General features: G+C 40.5%; 2 protein-coding genes across 10 annotated transcripts in view; both read left to right on the top strand.

Annotated features, from left to right (window-relative positions):
• The window catches only part of celsr1a (cadherin EGF LAG seven-pass G-type receptor 1a), a 107377-nt gene extending 91698 nt beyond the window's left edge, over positions 1 to 15679 (top strand). For 2 of the 8 annotated variants that reach the window (XM_056260394.1, XM_056260397.1), the window contains 19 exons: positions 859 to 953; positions 1086 to 1295; positions 2205 to 2388; positions 2536 to 2679; positions 2814 to 2994; positions 3135 to 3302; positions 3449 to 3575; positions 4000 to 4200; positions 5395 to 5569; positions 7595 to 7707; positions 7810 to 7889; positions 7988 to 8114; positions 8441 to 8566; positions 9910 to 10046; positions 11137 to 11237; positions 11419 to 11562; positions 11683 to 11910; positions 13928 to 14192; positions 14700 to 15679. In XM_056260394.1, coding sequence (XP_056116369.1) covers positions 859 to 953; positions 1086 to 1295; positions 2205 to 2388; positions 2536 to 2679; positions 2814 to 2994; positions 3135 to 3302; positions 3449 to 3575; positions 4000 to 4200; positions 5395 to 5569; positions 7595 to 7707; positions 7810 to 7889; positions 7988 to 8114; positions 8441 to 8566; positions 9910 to 10046; positions 11137 to 11237; positions 11419 to 11562; positions 11683 to 11910; positions 13928 to 14192; positions 14700 to 14730 — 2837 coding nt within the window. In that variant the 3' untranslated portion in view covers positions 14731 to 15679. Of the gene's footprint in view, positions 1 to 858; positions 954 to 1085; positions 1296 to 2204; positions 2389 to 2535; positions 2680 to 2813; positions 2995 to 3134; positions 3303 to 3448; positions 3576 to 3999; positions 4201 to 5394; positions 5570 to 7594; positions 7708 to 7809; positions 7890 to 7987; positions 8115 to 8440; positions 8567 to 9909; positions 10047 to 11136; positions 11238 to 11418; positions 11575 to 11682; positions 11911 to 13927; positions 14193 to 14669 lie in introns of all 8 variants that reach the window. The other 6 variants (XM_056260391.1, XM_056260396.1, XM_056260392.1 and 3 more) reach the window with 5 other exon arrangements.
• Positions 15680 to 23365: 7686 nt separating this feature from the next.
• gramd4a (GRAM domain containing 4a) overlaps positions 23366 to 24952 on the top strand; it is a 60238-nt gene continuing 58651 nt past the window's right edge. Inside the window, exon 1 of one of the 2 annotated variants that reach the window (XM_056260388.1) lies at positions 23366 to 23586. In XM_056260388.1, the coding sequence (XP_056116363.1) occupies positions 23558 to 23586 (29 nt within the window). In that variant the 5' untranslated portion in view covers positions 23366 to 23557. The remainder of the gene's footprint in view (positions 23587 to 24952) is intronic. The other variant, XM_056260389.1, reaches the window with a different exon arrangement.

Raw genomic sequence — 24952 nt, 5'->3', positions numbered from 1 at the left:
GATGCTATCCTATCAATATGGGCCAACATTTCTAAAGAATGCTTTCAGCACCTTGTTGAATCAATGCCACTATTACAATTAAGGCAGTTCTGAAGGTGAAAGAGGGTCAAACACAGTATTAGTATGGTGTTCCTAATAATCCTTTAGGTGAGTGTATATATATATATATATATATATATAAATAAATGTAATTGTAAAAAAATATATATTTTATTATATGTGACTTTCTTGGAGTTTTACCATTTGACAGCCTGAAATAACCTTGTCATTCCATTAAAAATTATATGATCTGATATTTTTAGAGACATACTGACTTTAACACTCATCCATGATGGTCTACAGGGTCCTCTCTGTGATATCATTTCCTGTGTCATTGTTGTCTTGACAAAAAAAAATTTGACTTGTTGGTTATACTACCTGACATTTGATTTGGTTTAGTTAGCTACAATGGTTTGTCTTTTAGTGTAAGACATTAAAGGGAAAAAAGAGTCTGAATCTTGTGCAAATGCCAGTGTTTTCAATGTTTTTCTGTCGTTTGGCACTGCCCCACCCCACACTGACATTAGCCAGCTCTGTTAACAAAGAACTCTCATTGGCAGAACTATCCAGTTAGATCTTTTCATTGGTCGGGTAACCGAATGTTAATGAAGCCTCGTCTCTAGAGTATTGTGGGACATGGCTTGGCATCGCTTGTATAGACGCATTTACCAAAGTGCTTGTTGGAACAAGGTCTTGGTTTGAGAAACTTCTGAAACTGTACTTTCAGTAAAAGCATTTAATATTTTTGTAAGGTTTTTTTTATTAAAATGTATTTTATTTATTATATTATTCATCATATTGTTTTCTTACTGACTTTAGGTACTGCTGTCAGGCACTGCAGTGATGAGAAAGGCTGGCTTCCCCCTGAACTCTTCAACTGTACCAGCATCACATTCTCCCACCTCAAAAAACTGGTACATCTAGCTGTTTTAATAATAATAAATCGATTTTAACTTACATATTATGGTTGTCATTATTGAAAAAGCTTAATTTACCCCACTCTTATCTCCCCTACTCTTGTTCACACCCCACCTCTTTCCGGTCAGAATGAGGAGTTGCATCGTAATGAATCCACGATGGATGGGCAGAAATCGAAGGACATTGCTCACATGTTACAGAACGCCACCGACCAGACCAGCTCCTTCTACGGCAACGACGTGAAGACGTCCTTCCAGCTCATTTCCTGGATCCTGCACTATGAGAGCCAGCAACAGGGCTTTAACCTGGCCGCCATGCGTGACGCCAAATTTAACGAGGTTGGATTTACTTCTTCATCTCTACTGTTCTCTCAATGGAATCTGCTTCAGTTCTAATTCTTATTTGTGGTGTTTAAGACAAGGATCAGTGTTACTTTTGCTCATACATCCAATTCAGGGTTACATATATGAACAAACCCAACTATTTAACTTCATCACTCTCCCACAACGTTTTTGCTACATGCATAATACCTCAAATTATACAACTTGTTGAGGAGAGAGAGAAAAAAAATCTACACCGGACATATGCGGCATGTCGTGACGTGATAAAACAAGGTCCCATTATAATTAAAAGAGCTGTCTAGACTGGCAGTGCCCATTGCAGACATCGTAATATCCAAAATATCATAAATACTCAGGGTTTGGATTGTAACTGATGCTTGCCAGGCACATCTTCTTCAGTGAATGTAAAAATTGATTTTGCACTTACCTCGCTTCCACCCAGAACACCCTAGCAAGTGTATAAACCACTCAGAGCATCTTAGCAACCACATACTGTAACAACAACCTGAGCAACCGTGTGACGTCAACTTTTGCACATGCAAGCACTTTTTACCACTGTTTATTGCTATACCAATAATGGGATGTTGAGAGCATTTTCTATCGGTGTCTGCTGTGCTTGAAAAGAAAGAAAAACTCTGGCAGCCCAAAATTGTGAGCTTTGAGGTTTAGTGGATTAGTGTAAATAACACAGCATATAATGACTGATGTCATGAGAACGAAAACGCCCATGTTTAAAGCTCATCTGGCAACATGAATGTACTTATCTTGATACATGGTTTTAGGATAAGGATACTTTTAAGACCACATTCATTATGTCTTGTCTTGGCCCAGATTCAGACTTCTAATGGCTCTCACATCTCCAGAATTTTACCATGAAATACTGAGGTATGCGTTTGAATGTTTCAGAACATAGTGAAGGCCGGTAGTGCGATCTTGGACCCCAGTAATAAAGAGCACTGGGATCAGATACAGAGAACAGATGGAGGCACAGCACATCTGCTGAGAAACTTTGAGGAATACGCCAACACTGTGGCTCAGAACATGAGGAAAACCTACCTGAAACCCTTCATCATTGTTACCGAGAACATGGGTGAGTTGCATTGATTAAATCAATTCAAATGCACTGTAGACCTTATTGAGTAAGGTCTAGAATTGTAGACCACTCTAGAATTGTTGAGTAAATCGTTTTGAACACTATACAGTTCTTCTTAACCTCAGTCTTTCTTTGACTCCTCAGTTTTTGCAGTGGATTATCTGGACGCCATTTATCCAGATGAGGTAAAAATCCCTCGTTTCCAAACAACTGACCAGGAGTGTCCCAAAGACCTTAAGTCATCTGTTATTTTCCCGGAATTCAGCTTTAAGCCTTCAGATCATAAAGGTAAAACATACATTATAGTAACAAAAAGACACTGAGTTATGATTTACTTAGTTAAAGTGTCAGTTTGAAAGCAGAAATACAGCAGATTGGTTAGCTCAAAGCTGGTTCAACTGTGAAATATCTTGTTCTGGTAGTTTCTCCTACAGATGATCCAGAATCTCAGGGAAGCTCTGAAGAAGAGCACGATCAGGCTACAAACAAGAGGAAAAGGCATGCTGAGAGTCTTCCTCCATTTCCTGTGGTTGCCGTCATCATCTATAAAACTCTAGGCCAGCTCCTACCAGAGCACTACGACCCCGACCGTCGGAGTCTCAGGTACAGAACGCCACTTTTTAGTGCTTATCCGATTGAATAGTACTTGTCCAAATATTTAGTCCTGGTGGCATTCCACAGTCAAACACAGAACACTGTTGCCATGCTCAGAAAAATCCATTTAGCATGTCATTTTTCCACAGGCTGCCAAACCGTCCAGTCATTAACACTCCCATCGTGAGCACAACTGTGTACAGTGAAGGCGAGCCATTACACATTCCTCTGGAGCAACCAATCACGCTGGAATACAATCTTCTGGAGACGGAGGAGAGAACCAAACCTGTGTGTGTGTTCTGGAACCACTCTATCACGTGAGTCACAACCCCTCCATACACATTCATTTTCAGACATAATAACAGATAATACTAGCATTTCAAAAATCAGTCCGCATGCTTATTTCAGTAAGTTGTTGGTGTGTAGATGATTAATGCCGGTCTGGTATGTCTTTGTGTGTCAGTGTTGGGGGCACAGGTGGCTGGTCGTCCAAAGGATGTGACCTCATTTCTAGGAACCACACGCACATAAGCTGCCATTGCAATCACTTGACCAGCTTTGCCGTCCTTATGGACATCTCCAAGAGAGAGGTACTGTGGCCCAATGACTCATATTTTACCCAAAAATGAAAACACATTCATCATTTATTCATCCTAACTTACGTTCATCATCAGAACGAAAACATTCATCCGTTGAAAGTCTACACAATCACCATTTTCAAACCTCACTGGTTCTCATGCGTGAAGCAAGCATGTTTGAGCTTCCGTTTACCCTATTTGAAGTGTGTATATGTATATGTGAATAGTAAGACTTTTGCTTTCGCTATGATCTTTGGAAAGCTTGCAAATAGTCAATGGTTGGGCAGAAATCATAGAATATTAAAAAATATCATTTGTGTTCCAAAGATTAAGCCAAAATAAGAGTAAATGGGTGAACTATCCCTTTAAAAAAAAAATCTGTTTGGTTTTTTGGCTTTTCTGATTCTTTTATCGACTTTATCTCTCATTCTGTCAGCATGGTGATGTTCTTCCCCTGAAGATTGTCACCTACACCACAGTCTCCGCTTCTCTGCTGGCGCTCCTCCTCACCTTCATCCTGCTGGCCATCCTGCACAAACTACGCTCCAATCTCCACAGCATCCACAAGAACCTGGTGGCCGCTTTGTTCTTCTCCGAGCTGGTCTTCCTCATCGGAATCAACCAGACCGACAACCCGGTGAGGAACTCTTCTTCAGAACATTACTGTGTGAAACCTGCAAAATCCTGTCAAATGAAAGCGAGCAAGAAGTCAAAAGCCCACACATGAAATTATAAGACTGGCTAAATGGGTTTGATCTTTCATCACGTTAAATCACAAGTGAGCATTTTGATAAATGTGGTTTGGTGTCTTCTCATCGAGAAAGTCTCATGTTGTAGTTTTCCCTCTCAGCAATATCCAGAATGTAGATCCCCATTCTCAAATTCCACTAATTACTTTCTTAAGTCTGTAATTAACAGCTGGATATAGTTGAGGTTTCTTTGACAAATGGCTACGATTGCTGTGAGGTGGCTTTAATTTGGGGGTTTTGAAAATCCATCACTGAGTAGAGAAGAGCTTTAATGGTTTAAATCCATTTATATGTGGTTTGACACTCTCTTTCTGGTGGCACTCACTGGATTACAGCAGTTTATACTTCAGATTTGTATATAGATGCTGCAGCATGTGAAACAACAGAAGCTTTATACGTGAAAATATGTTTGCAATACCACTCATGAATGGAAGTTTTAAAATCCTCACTATTTTGCTCCTTCAAATTCCACATTTTCCAGCAGATTTTTCTCATGGAGGCACCACTGGTGTCTGCTAGTACTAGGGGTCGATTTAGAGTTATACCCACACACTCTCACATTAGTTTAATATATGTGAGGTCTGGTTAAACACTGTTTAGGTCTAACTCTGTAGAGAAGGCATGTATATCTACTCCGATCTTTAACATAATGCAGTAGCTATTTAGACTAAGTGAAAAAGAAGGTATATGGTATTTACACTTAATTTCTTTGGACCAAGTGTAAATTGCAACAAATTGCATCTTGTTTACTGCAAATAGTGATACATGCAAATTTTCAAGGCTTGAAAAATGCTAATTTTGCTCCAAGTATAAATGTAAATAAATGTGTACTTAAATCTATACATCATGGTAGTATTTGTTGCTATAGGTTAATTTTTTTGCTATTATTTAAATGTTTATCATAATTTTATTGTATTTTTTTGCTAATATACTGAATTACAGTAATAATAAAAATTCAATGTAAAGCATGTATTGCAATGATAATATGCTCTCTCTCTCTCTCTCTCTCTCTCTCTCTCTCTCTCTCTCTCTCTCTCTCTCTCTCTCTCTCTCTCTCTCTCTCTCTCTCTCTCTTTCTGTAGTTTGTGTGTACGGTGATAGCCATCCTCCTGCACTACTTCTACATGTGCACGTTTGCCTGGACGTTTGTGGAGGGTTTGCACATTTACCGCATGCTCACAGAAGTCAGAAACATCAACCATGGCCACATGCGCTTCTACTACGCCATCGGCTGGGGGATCCCTGCTATTATTACAGGTCAGACACACACACACACCCTCTTCAGTCTATGCCCTAATTACTATTTCATGTACATACAGTACACCCAACCTAACGTCTTTGCAGGTTCATATTTGTACGCTCATGCACTCAGCGAATGTCCATAATGTCAACATAGATACACACCTTCAGCTTATGAATTAGACTATTGGACATGTTTTTAATCCGCCACATTTATGTTGTCGGGCTTGGACTCGCCCCTTCCTTTAGATGGTGTGTGTTTGTGTGATCCCTGTGGGAATGAGACAGGACGCCATTGTCTTCATATTACTACCTCTCGGTCTCTCGCTCTTTCTTTTTTCTGTTTTCTCTCCGATGGCTTCGCTCTCCATAATGGGTGTCACTTTCTCCACTGGCACATGCTCAAAGCAGTGAAAAAGCCCCTATCCTACAGATAATAGAGGCTGAGCCGACTCCTCTCTGCTCCTCCCAGCTCAATGAATGTCTGCCTGCTTTCTTTACTCCTTTCTGGAATGGTGCTGTGGACATGAATGATATGAAGACTTTTCCTGTTAATGGAGGAACCCAAACCATATCTGGAGACTAGAATATCTTAGAATATCAGCGAAACATAGGGGAGGCTTAGTATCCATCCACATAGAAACACTAGCAACCACTCAGAATACATTAGAAACTGCATAGTAAAGCTCTAGCAACCAACTAGGAACACTCTAAAAACCACTCAGAACACATTAGTAATCATAGAATATCCTAGAAATCCCTAGCAATGACTAAGGGCTCAATAGCAACAGGCTAAAAATTTCAGAATACCTTAGCAACCACATAATGTAGCAAGACTCTAGAAACCACCCAGAACACCCTGGTATCCACATTGCTAAATAGCTTAGAACAACTGCTATACATTGCTATCACAATTTAAAAAAAAAATTTAAACCGAAACTACCTAGCAATATGCTATAAACCAATGAGAGCACCTTAGCAAACACCTACACTAGCAACACCCTATTTACATAGAAATATCTTAAAATACAACACTCCCAACAACTTAACTGCATCGCAACACTTGGAACACCTTAGTAACTGCATAGCAAAGCCCTAGCAACTAACTAACAAAAGGATTTAAACCACTTAGATCACCTTAGCAACCACCTACAATAGCAACCACCTTGAACAATGTGGCATTCACATGTTAAAAAACACTCCCATAAATTTAGCAACAATATTGCAAAAAAACTATAAAACCACTCAGAACACATTAGTAACTGCATAGCAAAGCCCTAACAACCACCTAGAATACCCTAGCAACCATGTAACAATTACTCAGGACACCTTAGTAATCACCTACAGTAGCAACACCCTAGCAACCACCCTGAACGCTGTGGCATTCACATGTTAAAAAAACAGCATTGCAAAAAAACAACAACACTCAGAACACATTATTAACTGCATGCATAGCAAAGCCTTAACAACAAGCTAGAAACCCTAGAAACTTTGTAGCAGTCACTCAGGACACCTAGCAACCACCTACAGTAGCAACAACCAAGGAGGTTGTTAAAAAAAACTACAAACAGCATAAACTGCATAGCAACACCTTAGCAACCACTAAGCAATACCCCTATAAATTACTCGGAACAACCAAATAACAACGCCCTGAAAACCACCCACAAAATCCTAGCATTGTGGTTAACCTTGATTTTGCCAAGTAAAACATGTTCCTGGATTAACATATTTTGTTGATCCTGGAACAACATTCCTGTCTGAAAAATTAGTCCTAATCCTAACTCTACCCCTAAATTATTCCTAAAAATTAGAGGGTAATAACACTGATGTAGAAGCTCCTCACCCTGGTTGTAAGCCTAAACTTGACATAAACTGTAAGCTTGTCCCTCAAATCTAATTGTTTGATTGGAATGTTGATCCAGGGTCAACAGAGATGTGGTAAAATCACGTTCACCAGCATGGTGGCATTAAGCAAGTTTTACAGAGAAAAGCATGTTTTCTTAAGATGGTGTAAAAGTCATGTTGGTGTTAATGTCCCATCAGGTTTGGCTGTGGGTTTGGATCCTCAGGGATATGGAAACCCTGACTTCTGTTGGCTGTCTGTCCATGACACCCTCATCTGGAGTTTTGCCGGACCCATTGGTGTAGTGGTGCTGGTAAGTCTATCCGTCAGTCATCTATAGATCATTCTAACTATCAGTCTCATGTAATTCTCTACCTGCATTAACTGCTTGAATGTTAAACGATCTCTTTAACAGGTCAACGTTGTTATCTTTGTGCTGGCAGCCAAGGCGTCGTGTGGCCGTAGACAACGTTCCTATGAGAAGTCTGGGGTCATGTAAGACGTTGTTATCCTGTCCCTTGAGAGCATTACCTGAGGATTGTTTTATAAAGTATGGTGGTACTCATTGTGGTTTGTTTTTGCATGTGCTCCAGTCCTGCTATGCGGATGGCCTTCTTACTCCTGTTGCTCATTAGCGCCACCTGGGTGCTGGGTTTAATGGCTGTTAACAGTGATGTCATGACCTTCCACTATCTGTTTGCCATCTTCAGCTGTCTGCAGGTAACAGTCATACTCTTTCTGAAAAAAGGGAAATAAGGAAAGCATCACTATGGCCCGGTTTCACAGACAATTTCCAAAAATGAAAATTAGCCCATGATTTACTCACCCTCAAGTCATCCTAGGTGCATATGACATTCTTCTTTCAGACGAATACAATCGGAGTTAGATAAAAAAAAAATGGCTCCTGGCTCTTCCAAGCTTTATAATGGCAGTGAATAAAGCGAAAAAGTAATATAAAATATTTTCAAAAATGGCAAAAGCACGTAATGCGTAAAACAAAAATAACTAACACAGACAGGTTTCCTTTTCCTGTTTTTGTTTTTCAGGGCATATTCATTTTCTTCTTCCACATCGTGTTCAATAAAGAGGTGAGGAAACATCTGAAGAACGTTTTCACGGGAAAGAAACAGTTATCTGATGAGTCCAGCACCACGCGCACCACCCTACTGACGGTAAGTTTCTGCAACACATATAAATGATTCAATATTTATACATGAATTATCCTTAATCAGTCCCTCCAGAAAAACACGATTATGCGATCGCTGAATTCAATGCATAATCAGCCAAAGTCCGCATATTTATGCGGGGGTCGCATTTTTTCAAATACTCCGCAATTTCGCCGCATAAATTGCTGATTTCCGCGCAAAATATGCGGGGCTTGCGTGATTTCATAATCCCCGCATTTTCGTCGCAAAAAAGTCACATATATTTTAGCAGAAAGTTGGAAAATGTTGCGTTTGCTTCACACAAGAGCAGCCATTTCCCCCTGTTGCCATGGGAACGTTATGAAGTGACGTAATTACGCGACGTGAACATCATTGAAAAGTTCTAAAAACAGGAGCACACTTTATTTTTAAATATTTTATTTATTCATTTTTACTGAAGTTGTAGCATATTCCTCTAGTATAGCTACAGAACTTGTTTGACTCATCAATGTTTTGTAGTTTTGATGTGTTTATTAAGGTCTTGTGTAACGCGTTGTGTCGGGAAGAAAAATAGGGATAGCTCAAAGCTGAAGTTATTGCAGAGGCCAGACAGACTCACGGAGGCGATTGGCATCTCACAACTCGCACTTTATTGTCAAATCGAACTCGTAACTGTCTGTCACACGTTCTACCGTCCACATCGTTACTTAATAAACAAAATAAGATAAAAGAAGTAGCATCAAACAGAAATGACCCGCACACATGGGGTGTTCGAGGCGCATGGCACTATACAATATAATACGGCAGGCAGTTCAACAGGGAGCGCGCAGCTCTTAAAGGGGCCACACCTTATTTCCACTCGTTACAGTCTGAAATAAAACAAGATGAGAAATTAAATATTTCCAGCACTTTCTGTGATGTAGTATGCTTGCTTATCATAGGAAGTAATAAGAAAGGACTCTTTACATTAAGGTAGTAGCCTAGTGAGAACAGGGTGTTGGGGGAATCACTTTTGCAAGTTCCCGCAATTTTTGCAAGTTCCCGCAATTTTTGCAAGTTCCCGCAATTTCATCGCAAAAAACTGCATAGATATCCCGCATATTCCATCGCATTTTTAAAGAAAACGGGCCGCGTAATCAAGGATTTTTGCCCGCAACAATCACAAAAAAGGAAGGACTGCTTAATGCATCTGAAATCAGCAGTTAGAATCGGATTGAATGTCAGTTCGTCTAGTAGCAAAGGAATAACCAAGTCATTTCAATTATGGAACTTGCAAGCAATAAGAAAGTATTTCATATATTCAAGGAAGAAGTTTACTATGAAGTGGTCTGGCATTGATTTACAGTGCTGTGCTCTTCCTCTGTCTTTAGCGTACCCTGAACTGTAATAACACATACATGGAGGACGGCGCGCTGTTCCGCTCGGGCATCGGCGAGTCGACGGTGTCTCTGGAGAGCACAGTCAGGTCAGCTAAGAGTCACAGCAGCTTCCTTACTTACACGCACAGGTAACACGCTACTGCTTGGGCACGGCGTTACACGCTCAATATGTAACATTTCACTTTCTCTTTCTATCCTACTTGACATTTCTCAATAGCTTTAAATGATTGATTATTTTTTAATTGACTCTTCTCTTTTCACGTGCATGAGCAAAAGCGCATGGCTTCTGCTTTGCTTTGCAGTGCTGCGATAATGTACACAAACTCTAACCTGTCCCTGCATGTATATCCATGAATGTTGTGTGTTAACATTCGTCTCATTGTATACACTGAACGCGACCTTGTGACATCTCAAATGCTCTGTTTATAGATTGAGTTCATTAGTCATTTTCAAAGCACTTATTATGTGTAAATAATATGAATTTGCTGGCAGGATTCGGTATTATGATCTTTTAAGAACTCCTTCCTGCAAACTTGTTGCTAGCATTGCATACTAGCAGAATGACCTCAAAATTAACTACATAGTTCAGTCATGAAACTCTACAAGGCGCAGGCTGATAAGTCCTTTACATGAAATCTGCAAGCAATCAGATTTGTAGTGCAGACAGTAATGCATGGCACAAGCTGATAGGCTTCCGCTTATCTTGCAGCCAATGAGATTGTTGCTTGCTCAACATTGAAATAGTCTGGTTCAGTGTTTGCTGTAAGCTAGTCCTGCATCAGTACCTCTGAACCCCTCCACCTCCCCCAGCTCCACCTGCCTAGATCTGCCACAGGTTTTATTTTGTGTATGTCTGTTTATGCAGCAGCAGCTTATCTTACATGCTCACATCAGTGTATCTGTGTGTCTTTTAGCATTAGCAACTCCATACTAGTATATACAGCATATATATATGCAAGTATATATACATATACGGTAAAGCTAGTCGTATCTTGGGCGTGCAATTAAGTGAAATTTTAGGAGTTTAGACGCAATTTTATGAAGCTGAACCTATAGATAACAAGAATTTGAGCAAGTCAACACAGCCTGGTTGGTCATATGTGGGACATTTTTCATTTTATTTTGTTTTTCACTCGAATCTAATCTCACCGTGTAGAGGTCATGTGAGGGGCATCTGTCTTGTATATCTCTCATTCTCCTTCTTTCACTCCTACACAGGGATGAATTGGGTCAGAAGCCCAGTGTTTCATCTGGAAATGCTAAAGCCGGACACACTGACATTGACGGCTCACTCTTCCATAACGGCACTAAAGCAGATGGTATGAAAAAACTTTACCAAGCCAGCACTGATATATACTATAACGCCTGTTATCCACATGTAGACTAGGGTAGTGTGACATCTATATTCTAACTGCAAAATGTGTTGATAACATTTCTTAGCTTCTGTATGTATCCTTAAACAAACTGTTGAGAGTGATGTAAGGCCATGTGTGTATTCAGACTCAGATTCGGACAGCGAGCTCTCTGTAGACGAACACAGCAGCTCGTACGCCTCCTCTCACTCGTCCGACAGTGAGGATGAAGACATCGACATGAAGCCAAAGTGGAATAATGAGAGACAACCACTACACAGCACTCCAAAGGGTACAAAAGATGGTATTTCTCTTTCATAATTACATTAAATATGGACATTTTAAATTGATGGATGTATTTGCAGGTTATTGAACTGTCAAATAACATTAAACCCCGTCTTTTGTGTTGCAGTGGACACGGTGTCCAATCATGTCAAGCCTTACTGGCCGATTGAAACCATGACAGCCAGTGACAGTGAACATCCCGGAGGGGCAGAGAGACTGAAAGTGGAGACGAAAATTAATGTGGAGCTCCATCAGGAAAATAAACTCAATCACATTGGAGAGACCACTCAGGACAAAGACCACCCAACACCCTCGGTTCAAGCCAACAGCAACCACCAGCCTGAACAGAGGAAAGGTGTGGAAAATGAACACTTTTATTAACTGTAAAACACCAGTTGGGGAGGGTTTTTAGAAAGATAAATCAAAGTAAATATAATGAATAAATCAAAAATAAATAAATAAATAGATAAATTAACCCTCTGGGCAATTTTACTTTTTGAATTTTTAAACTTTTTCGCTTCATCGGAATATGATGACACTTGGTGACTTTTGGCTCATTAGCTTTGTGAACACACAAAAATTATTTTGTTCGATTTTTTAATTATCAAATACTGAGTAACAAAAATTTTCCCATGTGTTCCCTTTCAAACAAAATGTTAATGTTTGATTGTAATCATAATGCAAAACTAATGTTAACAAATACAACCTTTGATTTTAATGTATTAGTAAATGTTGAAATTAATATTAACTAAGATTAATACATGATGTTGAAGTATTGTTCATTCTTAGTTCATGTTAACTAAGGTAGTAACTAATGAACCTTATTGTAAAGTGTTACACAATACAATATCTAAACCTTGACAAAAAGTAGTCTTTTAGAATGTGTAGATATATATCCAAATGCAAAATTAAGAAATAAAATTAAGAAATTATGTTTAAAAATGGCAATCCAAAAGCCACTCTATATATTTATACAGGGAGCTATACAGGCAGTAACACGACATTACACAAGTTTTTATTTTTTTAACGCCTCTGGGTGGCGTTATTCTTATTCTCTGGCGTATTCTCACTTAAAAAAAAAAAGGATTTTAAACGCCTTCACTCTATTTTAATGTGAAATATATTGCACAGTATCACAAAATCCCCTCAAAATTCGAAATAATAATCAAAAAATAGTATTAAACAAAAATATATTACATTGATTTTCCTGAAGAAAAAAAAGTTGCATTTCAAGACTTCGGTCACTTTTGACCGAAAAGGAGCCAAATGTGACTCCTAAACGAAGAGGTCAAGAGGCTTAAAGGGATACTCTACTTTTTTTGGAAATAGGCTCATTTTACAACTCCCCCAGAGTTAAACTGTAGAGTTTTACCGTTTTTGAATCCATTCAGCCGATCTCCGGTTCTGGCGGTACCACTTTTAGCATAGCTTAGCATACATCATTGAAGTGGACAAGACCATTAGCATTTCTCAACAAAAAAAATGACCAAAGCGTTTCGATATTTTTCCTATTTAAAACTTGACTCTTCTGTAGTTACATCGTGCACTAAGACCGACGGAAAAAGTAAAGTTGCGATTTTCTAGGCTGATATGGATAGGAACTATACTCTCATTCCTGCGCAATAATCAAGAAACTTTACTGCCGTACCATGTGTGCAGCAGGCGCAGGCACTTAGTCCCGGTCGCTATATTTTTTTCACAGGATGGTAGGGGAAGACTCATGAATATTCATTAGGGAACTCATCCCTGATTGGTCTGATGACCTAACCCCGCCCCTAAACCTACCAGTCACTGGGGTTAAGACCAATCAGGGATGAGTTCCCTAATGAATATTCATGAGTCTTCCCCTACCATCCTGTGAAAAAAAATATCGCGTCCCGGTCACGTTGGAAGTTACCGAGCTGGGGACTATTTTCAGGTGCTGCGTCATATCATTACGCCTGCTGCACTCATGGTACGGCAATAAAGTTTCTTGATTATTACGCAGGAATGAGAGTATAGTTCCTAGCCATATCAGCCTAGAAAATCGCAACTTTACATTTTCCGTCGGTCTTAGTGCACGATGTAACAACAGAAGAGTCAAGTTTTAAATAGGAAAAATATCGAAACTCTTTGGTCATTTTTTTTGAGAAATGCTAATGGTCTTGTCCACTTCAATGATGTATGCTAAGCTATGCTAAAAGTGGTACCGCCAGAACCGGAGATCGGCTGAATGGATTCAAAAACGGTACAACTCAACAGTTTAACTCTGGGGGAGTTGTAAAATGAGCCTATTTCCAAAAAAAGTGGAGTAACCCTTTAAGAAAATATTTTGTTGCTATACATTCTACATACAGTTTATACTAATATCCTCATGTACTTTCTTCTCATAGGTATTTTGAAGAATAAGATCACATATCCTCCTCCGCTGACAGACAAAAACATGAAAAACAAACTTCGGGAGAAGTTATCAGACTACAATCCCCCCACCATCTCCTCCAAAGCCCCCTCTATAGCCTCTAATGATGGGGGCAATGGCCACAACGTCCTCATCAAGCCCCCTCACCGACCGCCCGTCCCACCACGAGAACAGCAGAACGGCATGGCCATGAATCTGAAATCAGTGACCGTCAACGGCGGCAACCACTCAGACTCGGAGTAAGACGCTCTTTCACACTCCACCTCGCTTCACCCAAACCTATCTTTTGTTATCTGTTTTTTCTTGTTTGTTTGGTTCTAATTACAAAACTTAAGGCGGTTCAGTAATGGGTTATCGATATTGTTGCGTCACTATATATTTATATAACGTATATGTGTAAAATCAAGTGCACGTGAATATTTTTGTTGCAACTTTACCGCGCATGTTTAAACCGTAGTGACATCACCGAACGATACTGAACCGACTTGTTACTGAAGTACCAGATATTTCTAGATTATAGGTGTTCGTTTTTGCATGTTTTTTGAAACCTGAGCCCTCTGATTCTGTTCAGCTCTTTTGTCTGTTGGAGAGCATGTGTCCCGAAAACAAAGAGCGTCTTCTCTACACCTGTTGTCCATGTGGCATGCGCCTACAGAACACCCTCCTAACCCGCATGTATCCTCCTTCCTTTTCTCTCCCTTTTCTGCTCACTACAGCGGCAGTAATGAAACATCAATTTGACCCAGCAGGAAACCTGAGGAACTTCTGCCCTCGTGAGGGACGGATATCAGCCCTCGACAGTGGGAGGAAGGTGGAAAGCAAAGGTGGATCACCCCAAAAACCCTCCTTATAGGCGCACCTTGCTCTCCAGCGTGTCCCTGGGGTCCAGGCTTCATCGGAGAACAGTATTACTGCAGATGTCAGCCTGTTAAAATGAACCATAAGGAAAGAATAAGGGAATGTATCTAAACACGCAAGAAGAAGAAGAAGTGCCAAACCACTCAACGTGGGACTTCAACCATCCCAGCATGCCGAGCGACACGCTCTGACTGACTGACAGGTGGACTTGAAGAGACATAAGTTGTTTTGTAGGTAATTTTGTATGATCGCACAAGGCTGAAACTGTGTAGAGACATTTTCTGCTCACAGAATGCTGAAATGTTCTTGGCCCGTCCTCATAGAGGAGATCCTTCCTCTCGACTAATACCTTCCTCGTGTAATTACTGTGTAGATATCTATTTGCTGTCGCTGTTTTGAAATTGTAATATTTTTTAAGGCACATTTGTATATTGAAAAGCATTTTTAATAACATTTAATGCAAGACTATTTTTATCCAATGTGGTTCAATCAAAGATGTTTTTGTACTTGATTTGCAGCGTTAATCATTTGGGTTTCTCTGGTGCTCTAGTTCCCAAAACACGACTTAAAAACACTGTTCAACTTTGAATATTTTCACTGGTGATGTTTAATAATGTTGGAACTGTGAAGACGTTGCCCTTAGACTCAAGGAAATGAAAATGAATGTGTTTTCTTTTTTTTTATTAATCGAAAAGTTCATAATTCACGTTCCAAAGACACAGCAGTGAAAGAGACTCGGAGGTGTTTTTAAACCATTTTTCACAACTAAAGACACTGGATTTCTTATGAAATAGCTGTATTTATTTTTATGTTTTGAGACACTGGACAAAAATTGAAGCTGTAAAAATAAAAGCTCTCTGAATTTGTATCTTTTTTGTATTATGTGAGGTCAAGTATAAACACTTTTTTTGTAAATCAGGTTTAGCTCTAAAGTTTATATACATATATAATATATATATATATATATAGAGAGAGTATAGAGAGAGAGAGAGAGAGAGAGAGAGAGAGAGAGAGAGAGAGAGAGAGAGAGAGAGAGAGAGAGAGAGAGAGAGAGAATGAATAGATTACTTCTACTTTAAAATCAATGCTGGAAATAGTTTCTAAAATAAATACGTTTAAATATGTATTTTTTTTATATATGTGCACATGTAGTAAATTTATAAATATTACATGAATAAATATTTTATAATTTTAAAGTTTCTAACAAATGTTAGAGTTGGCATTTTGTCATATAGGATTAATTTATGCTCACAGCCTGAAATTGTTAGTTAAAGTTGAAATGATATAATAATTCAATATTAAATACAATAAAATAAATTACATTATAAATTGAACATTTCACATTTTCAAGAAAACTGTTCTCCTGGTATAGCATTATGAAGTTAGGATTTTATTTTTTCTGGTCACAAAATATGACAAAAATAATAATAATTAAAAAAATATATATATATATTATTGAATTGAACAAATTCATTAAAATCATTAAAACATAATTATAATCTTAAAAGTAATTTGTTTTAAAAACGTACATTTAAGGCAGCTAGAGACCCAAGTGGACAATATATTAGTTATACAGAATTGTTGTTGTTTCTTTTTACACGTTTGCCATTTCATAACCTCTTAATCGAGTATTTTATTCAAATGTATGAATCCTTGTGTTTTACTGCTCTACTGCTTTACATCTTTAGGCTACATTGCTACGGGCATATTCAACAAAAGAACCTTCTTTGTGAGTGAAGCAATCATTATGACCCTTGTTTTATTGTTAGTCAATATTGCTTAATTCCATAATACTAGTATCCGTATAGTATCTAGAAAGACAGCACTGGAACATGCTTCCATGTCACGGAAATGTGTCTTGATGCCACACATATTCTTTGTGTTAGCATCTAGCTAGCATCTAGCTTATTACAAAACAAGCTTATTTCAACTATATATAGCCCTATATATATACACACACACCAGATATGTTAGGCTGGATATGCAAGCTTCATCACTAGGTTAGTTCGAGTGTCTTGTTTGAGATTTACTTAAATCTCAAGGCCTGCTTTCTGCCCTTTACCCTGAATTCCAGTGTGACACATTTACTGTCGCATGTGGCAGAGCAAGAATCCCTCTTCAGCTGAGCTTGATTATCCTGAGTGACCTTAACTGCCTCACTTCAAAGAAAACATGAAATATTACCAACTGAAGTGAATGATCTCTAAGCTCATGCTCAAAATCAGAAAGTGTAGAGTGGTAGAATATCTTCATTTCCAGTGTTGAGGAAAGATACTTTTAAAAGTAATGCGTTACAATGTTGCATTACTCCCTAAAAAGTTACTTTTTTAATGGAAAACTAACGTTAACAAACGAGACGTTATTATAAAGTGTTAACGACTAATGTTAACAACATTTGTTATTTTCAACATTTTACTAATACATTAGTCAAATCAAAAGATGTATCTGTTAATATTTTTTTATGGACCTGAGCTAACATGAACTAACAATGGACAGATGTATTTTGTTAACAAATATTATACTGTAACAAATGTATTGTCCGATGCATTAACAAAAGTTAATTAATAGGACTTCATTTTAAAGTGTTACCGGAATATGGAACATTAGAGAAATAAGTTGGGTATGGTTATGTAAAATGGGTTGCAAATAGCAAGTGATATGTATGAAAGAGCATTCCTCTGATGTCAGGACTGACAGGGTTTGGGCAGAAATCTAGCGGGACGGATAGAGTTACAGCTACTTAAGAGTTGTCAGTCAGCTTGGTGCTGATAAACTTTGGCCCTTCCTGAAGTCTCACATAGCCTTAGTGCCATCAGAAAAAGAGAGAAAGTATGGGAAAAAGAGGGTGAAACAGGTTGGAAATGGCCTTTGGGAAATAGTCTCTCTCTGCACTTGGTATTCCTTCAGTATATGAGATACGTGAAAAGAAATGTGAGGTAGTGTGTCTGGATGCTTCGGGGTAAGCTGTGCCACTGGCCAAAATAATAGTATTATATACTAAAGCTTTCATTTACATGATAGCAGACACATTTTTGTGCATGCTACTTTTACTTTTGTTTTGCTAGGAGTCCTATGATTGTATGAAGAAAAAACAGATTTTTAGGTAAGAATATAATTTTTTTGACAACTTAATTTTGTTTAGTACTTAAACTTTTGCAGACACAATCATATAGGTAACTTATATTTAGATTAAATTGTAGTTTCTCAGGCAGAATGTGATGAATTTTTAACCTGCTAATTCCATTATGCTAATACAGCTAGCTAAACACTGGCGGACAGGGGTGGGGTAGATTGTAGCACATCTTTAAAAAGTGTTACAACCACCCCCTTTCAAGAGTTTCTTTTTAAGTGTGAAAAAGCTTCAGGTTCTAAAGGGTTAATAATCTGACAGTGGAAAAGAAAGACAGATAGATGTGTGCAGCCAGTGATAAAACAAAAAGGAACTGATGAGGTTTCAAAGAAGATAAAAGGTCAGTAGGATCAATTGCGAAGACAATGTTGAAAGCCAGTGGTGAGGATTCTGAGACGTCAGACAATGAAAACTTTTATGTTGTCTGTAAGGAGCCATTTGGAAACTCAAAAAGCCAAAGGAAGTGTGGGTAAAAGGTGCTCTATGCAGTCGAGTGTTCATTAAGCATAAATACTGCTCAGGAAGTTTGTTCTAGTAGACTAATTTACAGACAAATGCACAAACAGAAAGTGGATTTGAGCTGTGGTCAATCACAGGAAGAGAGACATTGTTTTGTATTATTCTTTTGCTATAACCCTAGTTTTGAAGCATATTGCATGGTGTGGCCACGGTTTATGCTTCTTTTGTCTAATTGTTACAACTTACCCCATCAAACAAAATATGTTTAAAATGACAAACGTTCACCACTAAACATCTCCGGTAATATCTGGCGCCATCTAGCGGTACAGCCACTGACAGGACCTTGAGCGTTTTCTTGTTGTAACTCTTCAAGGAATGAATGACTAACCAAAATCAGTGATTTACCTTTGCTTTGCAAAGTGTAGCTACTGTAATCTTATCAGTAAAGAATAAGTGATTCTTGTTTTAAAGGAGATTATGGATTAAGTCTAGCAGTCAAAGGTCTCCATGGGTCTGATTCAGGACAAGAGTTTGAGAGTCGTGCTCGTCATGTTTGAAAAATGTAAGTAAAACTTGTGGCATATAACATTTCTATGTACTTATATATATATATATATGTTTTTTATTTTTTATTATTCAAGAAGTAGTTACTATAGCTATTGTTGCATTAAATAGGCAACAATAAAATGCAGTAAATAAACAAAATGACAGAGAGTCTAAAAGCCTCTCACACTTTTTCTATGTATTTAATTTATTGTGATTTTACAGTAGTAACAAAGGTGTTTTGGCCTAAAATCTGGTTATTTTTTTTAGAAACAGAATAAGTCTGCCCCTTTAGTTTAGCATGTTTCAATAGTTAACTACACTGTAAACATGAACTAATATGGACTGCACTTACATTATATATATATATATATATTACTTTGATGAAAGGTTTTGATCCACTTCAAATGTTGACTATTATATAATATATATACATATATTTCACTGTTATTTTATTATCAATGTATATGTAATGTATATATATATATTACTGATAAAATAATGAAATATAATTGACTTGACTTCAGTAGGTGTGTACTCAATTTTCAATATATATATTTTTAAATAATATTCATGTAATTGTGTTATGAGGGATAACGTCTCGGTTACATATGGTAACCCTCGTTCCCTGAGGGAGGGAACGGAGACGTAGGTCAGACTGACCAATAGGAATCTCGCTAGAGAGGCCAATCTACTTCGAGTGAAACTAAAAACAAGCCAATGCACATTGGCGTGCAATCATTTGCATCAGCTGTGCAGCCCCGCAGCACGGGTATTTAAAGAGCAGCTGTTGTGATTGCACACTAGTTTTTTGCTGAGGAGCCAAACCTGAAAAAGCTGGCCGGCCGGCCGGCGGGCGGCAGCAGATGTGGCGACGGGACCTACGTCTCCGTTCCCTCCCTCAGGGAACGAGGGTTAGCATATGTAACCGAGACTTTCCCTATCGGTCAGTCACTACAACGTAGGTCAGACTGACCAATAGGAATCCCTACCAAAGCACCACAGCTGCTGCACCCCATCCAGCGCCCCGTGCAAGCCTCTACACCTTCTTGCCTGGAAGGACGATAGGAGGAGGCTTACACAGAGTGTATCTGTCACTGTTGTTCCGTAATAACCCATACAGTGAGATTATTGGATAACACTGGGAAAGCGTGCCCTTTCTAATTAGGAAGGAGAACGCTGCGGAAGCCACTTCTTCAAAGAGTTATGTGGAAAATACATATGGACTAACCCGAAGGTTGTACTGCATATGAATAATAGCAGACTTAGGCCAAGGGAAAGACACGGGCTTCCGTCTTAGGAGCAGCCGTGGAGAATATACACATATGGGATCCCCGTAGGGTCACACATATGGAACCCAGCCCAGATCCGGCTCTCAAGGATTCAGCGGATAAAGGCCTGGCACCGGACGCTCCGCCATGTCCGGGCCGAGGGGTTTTGGAGGACTCGACAGGTTTTTCACTCTGGAGCAATAAGGGTGCAGCAAGCCGACAGAGCTGGGCCTCTCGGTGCTTCTACCCGTTTAGGGTGAGAACACGGGAGGAGACCGGCTCTACACGTAGGCTATAATATCTAGCGAACGTGTTAGGTGTCGCCCAACCTGCAGCTCTACAGATATCTGTTAGCGAGGAGCCACGTGCCAGCGCCCAGGAGGATGCAACACCTCTCGTGGAGTGTGCATGGAACCTGAGCGGGCAGGGCACGCCTTGTGCTTGGTAAGCCAAGGCGATGGCATCCACTATCCAGTGGGCCATCCTCTGCTTGGAGACAGCCTTTCCCCTCTGCTGGCCTCCGTAACAGACAAAGAGCTGGTCTGAGGTCCTGACGCTTTGAGTTCTGTCCACGTAAATACGCAGAGCGCGAACAGGACAGAGCAAAGCCAGGGCTGGGTCTGCCTCCTCCAAAGGCAACGCTTGCAGGTTCACTACCTGGTTTTTGAAGGGAGTGGTAGGAACCTTGGGCACATAGCCAGGCCGGGGTCTTAGTATCACATGGTTGTCACCCGCCCCGAACTCTAGGCACGATTCGTCGACCGAAAATGCGTGCAGGTCTCCTACCCTCTTGACAGAGGCCAGTGCAAACAGTAGCAAAGTCTTCATGGAAAGACGCTTTAAGTCTACTGACTGCAGAGGCTCAAACGGAACATCCTGAAGTGCTCGAAGCACGAGGGAAAGGTCCCAAGTGGGTATGGAGGGGGATCGAGGAGGATTTAATCGTCTCGCCCCCCTAAGAAACCTGACGACCAGGTCGTGCTTCCCCACTGTTTTGCCATCTATGTGGTCGTGATAAGCTGAAATAGCGGCAGCATGTACTTTGAGGGTGGAGGGAGACAGCCTTCGCTCCAACCCTTGCTGCAAGAAGGAAAGCACAGACCCTATCGAACATCTTCGGGGGTCTTCTCGGCGAGAAGAACACCACTCGACAAACAGGTTCCACTTCAGGGCGTAAACACGTCTCGTGGACGGCGCCCTTGCCGAAGTGATGGTGTTAAGTACCTCAGGGGGTAAGTCACCTAGAACCTCCGCGTCCCATCCAGGGACCAGACATGGAGTTTCCAGAGGTCTGGACAAGGGTGCCATAGGGTGCCCCGTCTCTGAGTCAGAAGATCCTACCTCAGAGGAATGGGCCAGGGAGGGACTGTCACAAGGAGCATGAGTCCTGGGAACCAAGTCTGGGTGGGCCAATAGGGAGCCACCAGAAGGACCTGCTCCTCGTCCTCCCTGACTTTGCACAGTGTCTGTGCAAGTAGGCTCACTGGGGGAAATGCATATTTGCGGAGGCCCCGGGGCCAGCTGTGTGCCAGTGCGTCCGTGCCGAGTGTTCCCTCGGTCAGGGAGTAAAACAGCTGGCAGTGGGAGGTCTCTGAGGAGGCAAACAGGTATAGCAACGGCCCGTTCCACTGGCGGGATGCGCATGTATCCCTTAGCCGCCCCGCCATCAAGGGTGGTGAGGGAGGAGGAGCCACCGGAACGGTTTCTGGCAGTAAAAGGTGCCGTCCACATCCCTGTAAGCTCCTCATGCACTTTCGGGAAGAAAGGCACTGGGGTGGGTTGCTGAGAACCAGCGCGTGCCACCCCGAGATACCAATCGTCCATCCTCGAGGGTTCGGGACACGGTGGAGGATTCCACACGAGCCCGACACCCCGTTGACGGCCCGGGAAAGCATGGCCATCATCTCCGGGTCCGTCTCAGGCACCGCTGGCACCCTCGAAGGAGGCAGCGGTGCCGAGTCGTCGTCCGCAGAGAGGTCTGACCCACCCTCCGATGCAGCGATCGACATCTGGTCTTCACTGGGAGCCCCAAAGGAGACAACCGGTACACACCTCGAGGATGGTGCAGCTCTCTCCAATGGAGGCTCAACTGGCTGTGGAGCATGAGAGGGGTGAGGGCTCCTAGGGGGTTGGTTCCCCGAAGGAGACGCACTCACCGTAATCCTCAGGTCACCCGCGCCCCCGCCCGAAGCAACCCTCTGAGGAGGATTGGATCGAGGCAGAGGCACGGGGACTCCGCCCCTTTGCAGGAACAAGAGTCTCGACCGTAGCTCCGTGATGGTCATCTTCCCACAATGGGTACATGACTCATCCACAAACGCTGCCTCAGCGTGTTTAATGCCCAGACACACGAGGCAGCGTTTGTGACCATCCTGTGAGCCCAGGTAACGACCGCATCCAGAAACACACTGATAGAAAGTCATCTTTAAAAAGACGCTCTCTATCTGTGTTTGCTCTTTTAGGGACTACTCTCACTAGTGCTGAAGCACGCAGGGGAACAGTCACCGCGAACACAGACGGGAATGTGCACCTGTCTGTGCGCCGTCTCTCTCTCTCGCTGGCAGGTCTTACCGGCTGTGAGAACAGCCTTTGAGCACTGAACTGCGCACCTTACCAGCTGTTAAAACAGCTTTTTGAATTTGCTAAAAAAACACAAAACAAAAAGACAAAGACAGAAGAGAGAGGACAAGACTGCTCGCGCTGCCGTGCTGTAACGCCCGCACCCGAGAGATCCAACGAAGAGGCTCGTAGAGTCACACTCTGTAGATTAAACATGAAGCGTTTGGCTCCGAAGCAAAAAGCTAGTGTGCAATCACAACAGCGAGGTTAATAATCTAATGTGTCATGTCTTTGTTTAATGTGGCATTTAATGCGTTCCAGGAACGCGGCCGTTATTCTGTCATTCAGACACGCCGATCAAGGTACAAAATGTTACAATATTATTAAGTAATATTAATAATAACAATAATAATAATAGTAAGTAAAACTCTAACAAGATTTTTTTTTTTTTAAATGCATTGTCGTCACGTATTCGTCAGCTACCCAAAAAATCATGCATGTTTATCTGACTGTATTGCATTAACAAGTAGGCAGTGCTGCGGCCCCTTTAAGAGATCAGTGGACTCGTTTAAGAGATCTGCCAGTCTGCTGTGTGTGTGAGTTCAGTGACATCAACAACACACGCAGATCCCTGTTCTCTGGCGGGGGGGGACTGACATTACCTCGCACACAATACAGGCTCCAGGGACATCGTGCGGCTCTTTTTCAGACAGCAGAAGGGAAGCGGGGATATATTTACAGCAGGTGTTCCTGAAGGATCTATCACAGACTATCAGCAGGGTTCATGAAACTTTGCTACGATTTGCGAGCTAGGTAAGCGGACCTTTAAACAGATTCAAGACGGCAACAGGCGATGTACAGTTATGTCTTCTTCACCATTGTCATAATTCATAGAGAAAACCCATTTCTATTCAGAATTTCTGTTCTTGAAAACGAAGCTATCACGGACAGTGTCGCACTAAGAGCTCGCTGATTTAAATAGCTAAGCTTGTATACGTCATAATCTAATGTGTCATGTCTTTGTTTAATGTGGCATTTAATGCGTTCCAGGAACGCGGCCGTTATTCTGTCATTCAGACACGCCGATCAAGGTACAAAATGTATCATTCTGTGGAGAACGGATAGATTGTGTCCACACACGACATAGACGGCCTATAGAATATGCGTATGATATTGATGATGATGGAGTGAAAGTTGTTACATGTGTCAGTGATGTTGCAATGATTGTGGCGTGATGCTGAAGTGAAGTCATTCACTCATTCATTTACTGATCCATTGATCAACTGATCAACCTATTCATTGTTCCGTTTAGGCATGATCACTCGCATAGGCGGAGTTTCATTTTTGTGCTGGTTATAATAATACATAGTAATAATAACGATAATAATACGAATATTAAAGGAATTGAACAATTAGGGAATTAATAAATAAGAATGGTAAAATAAGTTTTACTGTACTGTACTGTACTGGTCAAATTTTAGTTCACCCAGAAATAAAAATTCTGTCTTCATTTACTCACCCTCAAGTTGTTCCAAACCTGTATGAGTTTCTTTTTTCTGCTGGACACAAAAGAAGATATTTTGAAGAATGTCGGTAATCAAACAGTTGATGGTAGCCTTTGACTTCCATAGTATTTTTCTCCTACTATGTATGAAAGTCAATGGGGTCCACCAACTGTTTGATTACCAACGTTTTTCTTCAGAAGAAAGAAGCTCATATTTGGAACAACTTGAGGGTGAGTAAATTATTTTTTGGTGAACTATCCCTTAAACTATTTGAAAAGAATATTTTATTAAAAAAATTTGCACACATTCACTCTTATTCGTATGTCCAATATTGTCAAAAACACAAACGTTTCTTGTGTCATCACATTTATTTTTGGCGAAAACGGCGAAATTTCTTAAAAAGTTGAGTAGTTTGCATCACTAGATAGTCTATTACTGTCGGTCGCTGAACATTTCTATCGTAAAACAGTTATATATCTTTCCACTAACTCATTGCAGCAACAGTATAAGACCGTAAAAAACTTATTTGATTTGATTGGCCATCTCGATCATTTTGTTAGAGGCAAAGCAGCCTAAAAATGTAATCAGCTTAAAAATGTAACTTTTAAAACTTTTGTCATCCAAACAACAAACAGATTTACTCATTCTACACAAAAATTATAAGATAAGACAAA

Source organism: Rhinichthys klamathensis, unplaced genomic scaffold (assembly GCF_029890125.1).
Source record: "Rhinichthys klamathensis goyatoka isolate OS25496 unplaced genomic scaffold, OSU_Roscu_1.1 h1tg000176l_1, whole genome shotgun sequence".
Classification (NCBI taxonomy): domain Eukaryota; kingdom Metazoa; phylum Chordata; class Actinopteri; order Cypriniformes; family Leuciscidae; genus Rhinichthys; species Rhinichthys klamathensis.
This window is presented reverse-complemented; position numbering and strand designations above follow the sequence as displayed.